At 54.1% G+C, this 12,589-nt stretch overlaps 4 protein-coding genes across 4 annotated transcripts; 3 read left to right on the top strand and 1 right to left on the bottom strand.

Annotated features, from left to right (window-relative positions):
* Positions 1–805: 805 nt before the first annotated feature.
* On the top strand, positions 806–1,973 carry Z519_04187 (uncharacterized protein; the record flags this gene model as incomplete). Its single annotated transcript, XM_016761933.1, has 4 exons — positions 806–1,000; positions 1,052–1,102; positions 1,177–1,234; positions 1,300–1,973. 4 exons carry the CDS (start codon positions 806–808, stop codon positions 1,971–1,973), a joined length of 978 nt encoding a protein of 325 aa, XP_016622271.1.
* A 1,759-nt stretch (positions 1,974–3,732) lies between these two features.
* Positions 3,733–6,270, top strand: Z519_04186 (uncharacterized protein; the record flags this gene model as incomplete). Its single annotated transcript, XM_016761932.1, has 3 exons — positions 3,733–3,965; positions 4,059–4,132; positions 4,232–6,270. The coding sequence occupies 3 exons, from the start codon at positions 3,733–3,735 to the stop codon at positions 6,268–6,270; spliced, it is 2,346 nt and encodes a 781-aa protein (XP_016622270.1).
* Positions 6,271–8,228: 1,958 nt separating this feature from the next.
* On the bottom strand, positions 8,229–9,201 carry Z519_04185 (uncharacterized protein; the record flags this gene model as incomplete). Its single annotated transcript, XM_016761931.1, has 2 exons — positions 8,229–9,104; positions 9,157–9,201. 2 exons carry the CDS (start codon positions 9,199–9,201, stop codon positions 8,229–8,231), a joined length of 921 nt encoding a protein of 306 aa, XP_016622269.1.
* A 757-nt stretch (positions 9,202–9,958) lies between these two features.
* Positions 9,959–11,965, top strand: Z519_04184 (uncharacterized protein; the record flags this gene model as incomplete). The annotated part of the gene is made up of 1 exon (XM_016761930.1): positions 9,959–11,965. The coding sequence occupies one exon, from the start codon at positions 9,959–9,961 to the stop codon at positions 11,963–11,965; it is 2,007 nt and encodes a 668-aa protein (XP_016622268.1).
* Positions 11,966–12,589: the final 624 nt, after the last annotated feature.

The following is a 12,589-nucleotide window of genomic DNA, read 5'->3' as shown; positions in this document are numbered from 1 at the left end:
TCGCTCATAATTCCATCATCCAACAGCCAGCCGCCACATTGGTTCCTGAGATATCGCTAAAAAGAAAACACCACGCCAAAGGGTTTTTGGGTTTCCACCTCGTTTTGCCCTTCTACCATGAGAATTGACCAGAGGCGGCGGTAGTCCACGGAGGACCTCGCTCCGAAGAGCGGCCTTGTCTCCAAAGGCTGTGGCTACCCGGAAGTTGCAACAACGAGGGAGACAAGACGATGATGGATGACGGATGAGGGATGATGCACGGCAGCGGGGTAAGTGTGTCGGTGGGCGGCAGACATCATGTGTTCTCACGGTCGCAGCCCTTGGACTCGCCTTTTCATTTGCTCTTGCTGGGCTTCTCTCACTCTACTCTCACTAATGCCAGACTGGAAATCGCTGGCTCTTACCTGACCCATTATTCCTGGAACTGACAACTCATCCATTCCCACTGCACATGCAACCGACTACTGACAACTGACAACCTGCCAACAATGTGTCGGCTGCGGCTGCACTTCTGAATTGCCGCCCAAACCAGGCCAAACCAACCCACGAACCCATCTTGTCACTTCACAAGTCTTCCAGGTTAACCTCCCTCTGGGTTCATCGAGTCTGGATCCGCCTCATCTCTTCAAGCATGCTCATTCGGTTTCCCACTGCCCTTCTCGCCCTCTCCCTGATTCCGCTAGCCTGCGTTGCCTGCGTTGCGACCGAGGTTCATCACGAGCCGGACCGCTGCTGCTAACAGCCTCTCCCGTGATCACACAGCATCTAGCCTGCGCTCCTGCGATCCTCGAACCTACCACCCGTCATGCCTAAGCAGCCCTCCAAGGCCGGCAAGAGGCTGAAGCGAGACGACGATAATGACTCCGACGACAGCGATGACGACCTCCAGCCCATCCACTTTTTCGTCCCCGGCGAAAACATCAACGCCGCAGTCCTGGTCGATTATATCACTCGATGGGTTGATCGTACCGCAAAGATAACATCGTCTCAACATCCCACGGTGAGACCTCTCTCGTCAATTCTTGGTTGGTATCCCACTGACTATGGCTAGGATAAAGCGCGAGTCGGTTTCAGCGTCCTGGCGAGAAGAGCGCTCAATGCCGTAAGAGCCCCCCCTCCATTGTCCAGTGCCGTCCCCCCGCCACCCCTCATACTGAGCGGCTTCCTTGCGTTTAGGTTAGCATTCGCGATATCATCAATGACTCTAGAGACTGGGACTTGGAAACACAAAGCAGTACGGCCCATTCTCCCTTGGCGTGAAAAATTACGACAAATGTTGACCGTAATGGTGTGTCGCAGGAGAATATAGAAAAGAGCCGTATGACTATAGAGAATCAGACACTGCCAGACGTCGAGCGAAAAAGGGTCCCTCAGAAGGCGGTACAAATCGACCGCAGCAACCCCGAGTCAAGCGAGAAGGAACGAACGAGCCCGCCGACAGTGGGCGGCAAGAGAGAGCTGCAATGACATCCAACACTCCTGCCAGCCCTCCGCAATCTGCATACCATCACCCTCAGCCTCAGTTCAGTCAATACCCTGCCCATTCTCAGCCGCAAGGTATCCAACAGAGCCCGAGTCCGTATTATCAAGGGCAGTCGAGGTCAGACCAACCTTCGCCCAGTTTCAACATCACAGTGAACACTGCAACTTTTGCGCCTCGACCCGGTCAACCTGGTCAATATATGCCGGGTGCGTATCAAACAGCGGGGTATGCACAAATTGCACACGCGGAAGCTGATCCTCCACCAGCTTATCAGCAAGCCATGATAAGTCGTGGCCCATCGGGCCCCCAACCACCATCACAGCCTGGCCCCGATACATTCGACGGGGAGAAGGCAGTGACAAGTCGACATTTCTCTGCGCAAGCGACGCGACAAGGCTCGGCAGACTCCAAAGAGGACTTTCCTCGATCGCATAGTGCCCAAGATCGTCGACCTTCAGCGGTCGACCAGGCGCGAAGATCTGCTCGTTAGCTCTGATAATAGCACTGGAGGCGATCTGCTTATCCCATAGAATCGTTGGTGTTAGAGACCAAGGACAAGAAGGACCCGAAACGGGTCCGCCCGTTGTCTCGACCCAAAGAAGGCGCCAGAAAGGCTTCAGTCACTCAGCGGCTAAAGACATCGCCAGGAACCCGGTGGTTCATGATCTTACCATGCTTGACAGCCCTTTAAGGAGAAGCCCTGCCCCTTATTGCTATGTTCCTGTTGACCAACCTGGATCAACTGCTGTGTTTTGTTTTTTGTTCCTAGCCCAGTCCTAGTGATGGACTCCCTTTGGTACCGTGGGCCATGTCTTGTCGGCAGTCACTCAAGGCTGGGTACCCTCATCTGTTATCTCCTGGTCTGACAAGCTGAATCGAATATAATGCCACGACAGGTATGCTTTGGAAGTTAAACCCGGGCTCTATGGCTTGAGCAACCAACAGAGGAGGGTTCTCAAATGGCGCTCGTTAGATTTTGGACCGAGCGTTACCCACCACGAATTAACACAAATCTTTCGAATGTTTGATGACGCTGGGTACCATTCAGATGGCATCACATGCCCCAAGTATCTGTTGGTGAAATGCTCGAATCGACCAAGGCGGTTGGACAAGGTGCCAACAGTGGACAGTCAATGGGCTATGGTCAGCGGGTGATAACGGGGAAAGGAAGGAAAGCGGGCCCCAGATACTTCCGCTTATGGACGATGCTGCTAAGTTGGAAACCAAGCCTTCGAAAGCCATCCGTGCTACGGCTGTGTGTGGTATCAGTCGCAATTGCGATCTTCTCTTCTTTTGCATATCTATTGTATATACGTACCCCATTAGTCTCCCATCCGGAGTTAGGCTGATTGTGGCTGGCGACACGCTGAAGGCCCAAGCCTGGAATTCAAAGTCCGACGAGCGTCATTGCAAATGCTCCTCTTGCCAGCCCGACCAAAAATTGGGCCACAGCCCGGTGACCGGAGAAGGGAGGGCAAACAAAGCCCCTTCGATATCAATTTGGGAGATCAATCGGCTTATTGGCGTGCGGTCCGCGCACAGACTGCCGGTCAACAAGCCAGGGGAGGCGAGCCAGTCCAGAGGCAGCAGGCAAAGGACCGACATTCGGGATGCCTTTGACTTGGTCTCTTTAGGGGGAGTGCCCGACGACAGTGACGCACAGGGAGTATTTAAACCTTCAGATGATCCCCCTTTCAAGTGCCACAGAAAAGTCTTGTCCCTTTGCCATGTCCTCCCTTACGATGATCCTACCCACTACCTCGAGGCTGGAGGGAGCCACCGCCGTTGAGGGGCAAGGGTTTCAGCCTTTGTTTTGGCCGCAATCTTACTCTGTCGGCTACGTGTCAAGCTAAAAGCACGCCGCTGTCACCAGAGGGGCGCTGATTGGGCTACAGAAGGGACTTTGCATATGCAACGGGCCCTTAGAACTGGGCCTGTAGCGTTGAGATGCATGTCTCATCAAGGGCCACGACACTTGAAGACGAGCCACTGTGCCCACGGGCCACCAAAATTACCCCTCCTCATCGACTTCCTTTGTGACAGGCCGCTCTCGCAAGGCAAACATTGCCCTTTTTTTCCTTTCCTTTTTGCCCTTGGAACCGCGTACAGCCGGACCAAGCAAGGCAAGCCCTTATTCTCGCGCCCTTTTTTTCTCTTTCTGTTTCGAAGCTGACTAGGTTCGGCATTTTAATTCTAACTTCACTTTAGGCAGTGATGACCGTTGAGCACAGCAGAACAAGATCAAGTCAATGGCCCTGAGCCTGGGCAATCCCCATGGATGGACGCTCGAGAATGTTGCTCAAGCATCAGCATCAGCATCATCCCAATCCCAGGCGCCCGCCTCTACTCAACTCGAGGCGCGAGAAGGCCCCGCTCCCGCTCAGTGGCAAGCGGTGAAGGAGGAAATCAGGATCCTTTATGAAAAGCACCCCTTGAGAGATGTGAGAAGAATACTTTTAGACCGGCACAATTTCCGCGCAACGTGAGTGCACAGTATCGCCGAAGCCCAGCCACTCATCTTATTCTTTGCCGTGCACTCAACGTCCCATGCATTTTGCTGATAGAGTTGGAACAGGGAGCGGATGTATAAAGCCCGACTGTCGCAGTGGGGAATCAGTAAGAACTACTCGGACAAGGACTATCAGATATGTAAGTAGCCCTCCCCCCTTTTGAGGACCCGTAGCAATATTTGTTTGCAAGAGCTTCCCCCATCACTCCTGTTTGGTTTGCTGACGACCATCTTCCCAGGTGCGGTGCTTCACCACACCCGCCAAAAAAGCGGTAAACGGTCGACGGCGTTTGTGATCCATGGCCACAAACGCTCACTCAAGGACCTCCACAAATACATCAAAGGGCGGAAGATGACCGAGGAGGATTTCCTCGCCACTGCCCTTGCTAATGTCAAATGTAGTACCGCGGCCGATCAACAACAGGAGCAATATGCTCATGTCCGAGCCTATACTCCCGAGCCTGAGGCAGAGGGCGAAGAAGGGCCACCTGCTACTCCTCCCACGAGAGGACATCCGGCCGAGATCGCAGCAGCGAACGTCCAGTCGGCCAAGGACTTGCACTCGCCTACCGGAGCTGCGTCAGAGTCAGTCTCAGGCTTAGGATCAGGACCAGGACCAGGACTAGGACCAGCCTCGTGTTCCACCGCCCCCACCTCCGCCTTCGCCCACCAACATTCCCCTGCTAGTCCTTCGCAGAGGTGGTCACCCCACCACTCAGCCTCGCCGTATTTCCCACTGACCGTGTCACCGCCTCAAAGGCACGGTCCTTATCTTGCGTCCAGAGAAAGCAATATCACATGCTCGTCAGACTCTTCGCCGTCGTCGTCGTCACGCGCCCATGCCGTCTCGTCTCCCCAGGATGCACCTTTGTCGGCGGCGCTGTCATATACCTATCCTATTCCCCCCAGTGAACCGCTGGCCATCGTTGACGACCGGGTGCGCCATGCCGGCACCGTCTCTGACACTAATTCCGCCGTGCCCTGCCACTCATTGGGTCGAGACGTCGAGTACATGGCGCTGCAGATAGTCGACGCACCGCCGTTGAAGTCACTCTGCGGCCACGACGACATTCGGAGCTGGGCGCTAATGTTCACCGACAGCTCGTCAGAGGATTCGATGGACTTTGAACAGATCTGTCCAACATGCCATGAATCCACCCGAGAACATTTTATCAGTCTCCCGAATTTGGAGATGCCCCAATTACCTCGCAACATCCTGAACGCCACCCAGGATTTGCCAGGAAGCACGATATCCATCCCCGCCAGTTCACGAGGCCATGAACATTCCTGGAAGTGGGTCGCCCGGTGCTTCGCCGCCTGCATCTACCTTCGACGAGGGAACTATACGTTATCGCAACGGAGTCTGGTAGACGCGGATGCCGAGTTCGAGAAGATGATCGCGCCACAGCAGGACCCGAAAGTGTTGTTGGCGCTCAACCAGACATTACAGATCCTGCAGATGCACAACCAGGGAGATATCACCAAGACCATCATGCAGAGTGCGTATCTGGTGGCAGAACGGGTGCTGGGACCGAATGACCCCCTCACGACAACGGTGCGTTGGATGGTCTATGTGGCCAACGGACAGATGCGAGATCGCGACATCACGAGTCAAGATCTCTACGAGGTGCATGAGCTGTTTGTCCAGCGCTACGGTCCAGAAGATCCCCGGTCCATCGCGTCCAAGTATTGCTACGGATTTATGTTAAATGTCGAGTGGAAGGTGCAGCAGGCGGAGCAGGTTTTGCGTGAAGTCTACAAGGTTTCGTCGATGGTGCTCGGGCCCAAACATTTGCAGTCCATCTCGGCACTGACGAATCTGCATCGCTCGCTAGAGCGGCAGAATCGGATCGAGGAGGCGGCCACCGTGTTGAGACAGGCGATCAGGGACTCGAAAGACACATTGGGCGACAACCACCCGCGGAGACTGGAAAGTCTACGGTTACTGGCCCTGTTGTACAAACAGCAAGGGCACCTAGACCTAACGGAGGAGCTGTACTGGCAAGTCCTTGAAGGACGCATCAAGATGCTGGGCAAGAACCACACGTTTACGCAGGGCATGAAGCGCGACCTGGAAGAACTGCTCTACGAGCGGGGCAAGTTGACGGCCGAGAAGAAAATTGGCAGGAGAGACGACGGGTCCGTCGAGGTGGTGCTTGTCGAGAGCCAATCTCAGCTGCGTCTGCAGGACCTGTTCGAGTGGGATTTGCATGAACAGTGGGACGACGCGAGGAGCGACGGCGGGAGCGAGACGGGGAGTGATCACGAGGCTTTTTGAGATTTTTTTTTTTCTTTTTCTTTTTTTGCTTTTTACTTTCCTAGGCGGACTGGACGGGCTACTTTAGGGAGGCGGGCGAAGCTTTCTACATATTGCCAACCAGAGGGTGGGGTGGGGGATCTCAGCTGAGAATTTCCCTTGTCCCAAACCGCCGCACAGAAGAAATATAAGACATGTGGATATGAGAGTGTGAGAGTATCAGTCTCTGTCAGAGAGAGTTTTGGGGGAGGCAGGAAAGCCATCTCGGTCGCGAGACCGGGCGGGAAGATGAGGGGCGAGAACAGCGAGAACGGCGAGGACGACGATGTTGAGAAAAGAGAATCAGTAGGACGAAGGGACGTTGAATATTCGGGGACGACGGAAGGATGATTTAGGTATCCAGAGATGTTGTCAGTTAAAACCTTGCCTGGATGCATAGCCACATGGCTCCCCCCATGGCTACATATATGATGGGCTACATAGCTACGTGGATACATACATATGTAGTTATGCCCATCGATACCCATACGCGCCAGACGATATCTCCCATATATCACACGTCTCCAAGGATGTCACCACACTCACATTATATCTAACCCACACAACGATCTCACCCTCACACTCAAGACGAGTTCAGGCGTACACACTTCCTCCCCATGTTCTATGAGTATAATAGAGCCAGCGTGGGGCAGGTCGGGAGCTGGACAAGCAGGCAAGTGAGGGCCCTGGTAGTCCAACGACCTCTCCCCCAACACGGATGTATATATACATGTAAGTACGATTATATTTCTCCACGGGAGTGGATGGACGGCGTCATTCGTCATTCCAGCTCGCGGAGGACCTATTACATATGGTTGTAATTCCGCGGGGGAGTGGGGTATGTGCTGTTGGTGATGCATGGGTTACTTGGAAGGACCGTGCATATGTATGTGTGTGTGTGTACAGTTCAGTATGCATGCTTGAGCAAGCCGGCAAGCAGCGCAGAAAGAAACCCCTGTCCTTCCCTGCCCGCCTTATTAGCTGCGCCTTCCTCGCCTCCGCCGTGATGTGTAGTGTGCCACTACATATCGGTCCAGAGTCTTTGACTCTTTAGGCAATCTGGGTATTAAATCGAGGCAGGTATGTAGGTGATTTAACCTCAGCCTCAAGCTCAAGCTCGCCAATCAACCATGTGGCTTAATAGAATAGCAGAATAACTGGGGGCTGTTTATTACCACTGTAGGTTTACGTTCCGAGATGCCTACCTACCTACCTCCCTCCCTCCCTCCCTCCCCGGGGACGAGTAACGCAATTGACAAAACTAACAAACTAACAACACCATCCAGCCAGCTGTCGAGGACACGGGACACGGGACACGGGATACGGGATACGGGACGAAAGACGCACGGGACGGGACGAAAAGGGGGACCGAATCCACTGGCGGGAGGGGATAGTACAGTAATTCGATTACGGTTCCGTGAAGATGGTTCGATCGAATCGGGAAAAGGGAAGCCTTAGGACCTTTCCCCCCTCCTTCTCCTTCTCCTTGTGCTTGTGCTTCGATGTGGTATGCCCTTCTTAGACGGGGAAGAGAAAGGAAATGGAGAACCAGCGGGTATCTACAAACAGTAGGCCGGAAGACAGGTATATAGATGGCTATATCACATGATGCCACATGACATGCACCGCTGACATACCATGCAGTGAGGCGAGGCGAGGCGGCGATCGACTCTCCGTGTCGAGATCTAGTAGGCTTGTTTTTCGTACTTTGCAGCTTCGCGAGCAGCATGCCCTGGTTAGTTCTCTGCATCTGACGGGGCATCTGGCGCCTTGCATCCTGCATCTTGTATCTTGTATCTATCTGCTTGGGAGGGGTTAAGTGGCTCTAGACCCTTGTATATGTATGCATGTATGTTATGCCGGGTCCTTTCTCTCAGCCGGGGTCGTTCATCAACCAATTCGTCCACTCCCTCGGTCACCCTCACCCACTGGGTATCCATCTAAGCATCCTGATTCCCAAACTTCAGACCCCCCTGCAACCTGACGGCGCCATAGATGCCGGCAATGTCTCCCTTTTCACCCACCGTCTCCTTGACAGTTTTCAGATAGTCGTCTCCCACCTCAACTTGCCTCATTCGACACCCGCTCTGCTTGGCCAAATTCATGGCGTGCCTCGCATCTTTCCGTGCCAGGTCAACCGCGAACAACGGCTCCGCTCGCGTGTAATAGTCACCCGTCCTCATTCGGGTAGAGTACGCGGTGTACGGTCCCGGGAACATGACCTCGATGAATTTGTGGAGCTCGTTGACGCCCAGGCCGGACTTTTCGGCCAAGACATGTCCCTCGGACAACGCATTGACCATGCCCAGGACAAATGTGTTGCCAATGACCTTGAGCAGTGTCGCCTTGCTTGGTTCTTGGCCCGAGAAATCAACGTTGGCGCGGCCCATCACGCCCTTGCAGTACGGTATCACTTTTTGCACGGCGTCAGGTTGACCCGCCACGACGCAGATCAGTTGGCCCGCGTCGGCCATGGCCGGGGCGCCGAACACAGGACATGCCACGAAGCTGGCGCCCTTTTCTTCAACCATCTTTGCTTCCTTGGCCGTGGTGTCAGGGTGGACCGTGCTGCAGTCCACAATCACCTTGCCCTTGACGTCGGTCTTGAGGACCTCTTCGAGAGTAGAGAGCACTGCCGGGTCGTCTCCCAGACAATAAAATATAATGTCGGCTTTCGAAGCGGCTTCTTGCACGGAGGACGCCACGGTGGCATGGCCGATGTTGGCGGCGAGGTCATGGGCCCGTTGCACGGTGCGGTTGAAGATGATCAGCGGGTGGGACAGGTTGCCCTTCTCTACCAAGTTCTTGCACATGCCCTTGGGTTGGAAGTCAGTATTCTTGGACGTTCTTAGCATTGCCGAAACTTACTCTGCCCATGTTCCCCAGGCCTAGCCAAGCCAATCGAGGCGCCATCTTGTCAAAAGTGTCGACGTGGAAGTGAGGTACAAGTGAGGCACACGTAAGGGCCCTGTGGCTGGCGAGACACGCTTCATCCACCTGCTAGGTATTTGACAAACTTATACCATTGAGATGTCAATTGCCGTCGATCAGATCGTACAAGAAGCCGCCCGCAGCCTGATCCGTTTCTCCCCGTTGTCCATCATGACGTTGGTCGTCGTAAGTCGCAGCAAGTCGCAGAAAGTCGCAGATGCAGCATGCGGAGAGATTCCGGGAGCTGACAAAAATCTACTTTGTACATTGTACAAACTCATTCGCAGGGCTGAGATGCTCCAGAGACTCGGGAAAAACACGGGTTGACAGGACATAGCAACGACTTGGTCAGCATTTGCAGGTGACAGTGTCTATCTATCCCTCGAGCCCTCCCTCGAGCCCTCCCTCGATGCGTGGCGAGCGTGGGAATACTGGAGAAAGATGCCCGCAAATTCCCCCTGCCGAGGGGCAACGAATTGACCAATCACCTTTGCTACGGGGCAGGGCGGTGAAGGCTGTCTCGTTAGACGCGGCGGAGGTGGCAGAATCCTCAGCATCTTGCCTTTGCTCGTGCCACACACAACCATCCCAAAGATTTTCCCGCGTTGAACACACCCGGCAGGATGAAAATCTGCACAGGACTGCCTGGTATATACCCGTGGCAGGGACCTACCTAGGTGACGCTCTCATCCAACTCGTTGGGCTGCTGGTGCTTCGTCATTGACCGCACAGGAAAACCATGAACCAGACCGCCCTGAGTGCAGTTCGGAGTCATTATGCCGCACATCTCACCAGCGGAAACGTCGCAGCTGAAGCCTTGAAGGCCTACCTCATCTCTCACCCGTGCTCCCCCTCGCTGCTCCCCCGATCCAATTCTCGCTTCTACTCTTCCCAGCCCGCCCCACGGACAGATGACCCTGCGTCGTACAACGCCCAAGATGTGAGCGAGCGGGACAAGAGAAGCTCTTTTACCGACAGAGCTAAGCAGCGTCTGGCGAATAGGGAGTTCTTCACCAGTCTCCTGAGCTCGGCAGCTACCAAAAGAGATGCAAAGGCGTACATCTCGCGGCTTAAGAGCCCGACAAAGGCAGCTCCGGAGCAGACACATGCTCCATCAAGATCGCAAGCTCAGGCCAATACAGGAGATCTCCTCGGTCTAACGAGAGCCTCGGAGGAGAGCCCGGTGTTTAAACAGTTCGAAAATGGACAGCACTCTGCTGTTGAAGAGCTGGAAACCCTTCATGTTGCCCTGGTCAAGATCAGCAACATTAATGCCCTGGCTGACGAGATTGTGAAAGGTATCGCCCAGACCTTGTCTTCTCTCTCCCGTCTCAGTATGGCACCTTGTGTCGTCTTGGAGGTGCCTCAAGAGAAGAGCCCACAAGGAACACGAGAAAATGTCACCCAGGCTGCGGATAAACTGGTTGCTGCCATCGACGCCATCCATCCCTCTGGAGCAAGAATACTGGACAATCTGTTGAGTTTCGGTGCCGACGGCAGGCCTCGAGTTTTTCTGCGAAAGCTGTTGACCCGCCCTCTACGGCGGGGAAGGATACCAATCGCTCTGCCAGTGGCTTATTCTGCAGAACAGTCACAAGCCGTCTCAATCACGGCTGACGAGGCACTCCTAGCTTTGACTAGAGAACTTTCCGGCCACAACTTCAGCCCTCGAGTAGAGGAACAGCCCGAGCAGGCGGCTGAAAAGCTCGAGTCGACGCGTAAGCAAATATCATTGGATAGGATCATCGTTGTTGATGAGACTGGGTCAATCCCGAGCACAAAATCCATTGACAAGAGACATGTTTTTGTCAATCTGGAGCAAGAGTATGCCGCCTTGCAGGAGGAACTGAGAAGCTCGACAGAGGGAAGTGTTTCTCAGAAACATGCGTCGAATCTGAAACTATTTCGCGACGCGCTGAAAATGCTGCCCCCTTCCTCATCCGGATTGCTGACAACTCCACTTGAAGCCGCCAACACTGCAAGGTTGAGCGACAACGGAGTGTCCGGTGTCGGGACTAGAAGGCAAAAGAATCCTTTAATCCATAACTTATTGACCGACAAGCCGGCATATTCATCATCTTTGCCTACTGGGAGATTGGCACAAGATGCATCCATCCCGGTTACGACTTCGACCTTTGTAAAACGAGGTATGCCGCTGACTATCTTGCCCAATCCAGAGGCACAAACCTGGACCGCCACGTCGAAGCCTCGTCTGCAATTGACCGACCCTAGAATTGACTTGGATCAGCTTACATACCTTGTCGACGACTCATTTAACAGAAAGCTCGACGTGGAGGCGTATCTGAAACGTGTCAATGATCGAATCGCTGGAGTGATTATCGCAGGAGAATATGAGGGCGGTGCAATTCTCACATGGGAAACCCCGCCAGGTTGCTCCGACGACGACACAGACCGTCTAGTCCCGTACCTGGACAAGTTCGCTGTCCTCAAGAAATCTCAAGGGGCCGGGGGCGTGGCAGACATTGTGTTTAACGCGATGGTACGCACCTGCTTTCCCAATGGCGTCTGTTGGCGGAGCCGCAAGGACAACCCCGTAAACAAGTGGTACTTTGAACGGTCGAGGGGGACGTGGAAGATCCCGGACACAAACTGGACCATGTTTTGGACCACGCCGGGCATTTTCGACAACGGCCCACAACGAAGATCGGGCATTTTTCTCGACTACGAAGGTGTCTGTCGCACGGTGAAGCCCACCTGGGCGGACGGGAAGAAGATTGCCGATTGAGTGTGACCTTGGACGAAATGAGTTCCAGTACTGAGTATACATATATTTTTCATATACACCCGAACTGTGCTCCGTCCGTTTTTCAGGAACCGGGGCGAGGCCGCTTCAATCCGGCGTGTGACGAAGCATCGGTGACGCCCAACCGTTGTTTCGTATTCCGTAAGACCTCCCTCGCGAGACTCGTGTAGGTAGACACAAGCATGTCAGGGAACAATCCATGGACAACTCAGCCTGGAGAGTCGATAGGGGGTGCTGGGCAGTGCGAGAGTACTTGTAGAACTGCGAGTTGTTGGAGGGAGAAGCTGTGAAGCTTGCTGTGGAAGCAAGACCTGAGGGATGTCCAGTTCATCAGTACTAAGCTACGTCCAAGCCACAGCGGCCTCTAAAGTAGCCCACGAGATGTGCTGTTCCCTAAACGACTTCCCAGTTTTAAGTTCGTAATCTTGAATCTTTTCCCGGCTGGATCGATTCGCTGTGCGCATCTTTGCGTAGCAATGCGTGACACAGCCGTGAAGCCGACGGCGTCTCAAGAATCAATAAAAAGATACATCCTCTCTACAACAAGCTGACCAACCTGCCTCGTCAAGGATAGAGATGATAACCACCAAGACTATTGACCGTCAG

Source organism: Cladophialophora bantiana (assembly GCF_000835475.1).
Source record: "Cladophialophora bantiana CBS 173.52 unplaced genomic scaffold supercont1.5, whole genome shotgun sequence".
Classification (NCBI taxonomy): domain Eukaryota; kingdom Fungi; phylum Ascomycota; class Eurotiomycetes; order Chaetothyriales; family Herpotrichiellaceae; genus Cladophialophora; species Cladophialophora bantiana.
The sequence above is the reverse complement of the archived record's forward strand: the minus strand, read 5'-3'. Positions and strand labels throughout refer to the sequence as shown.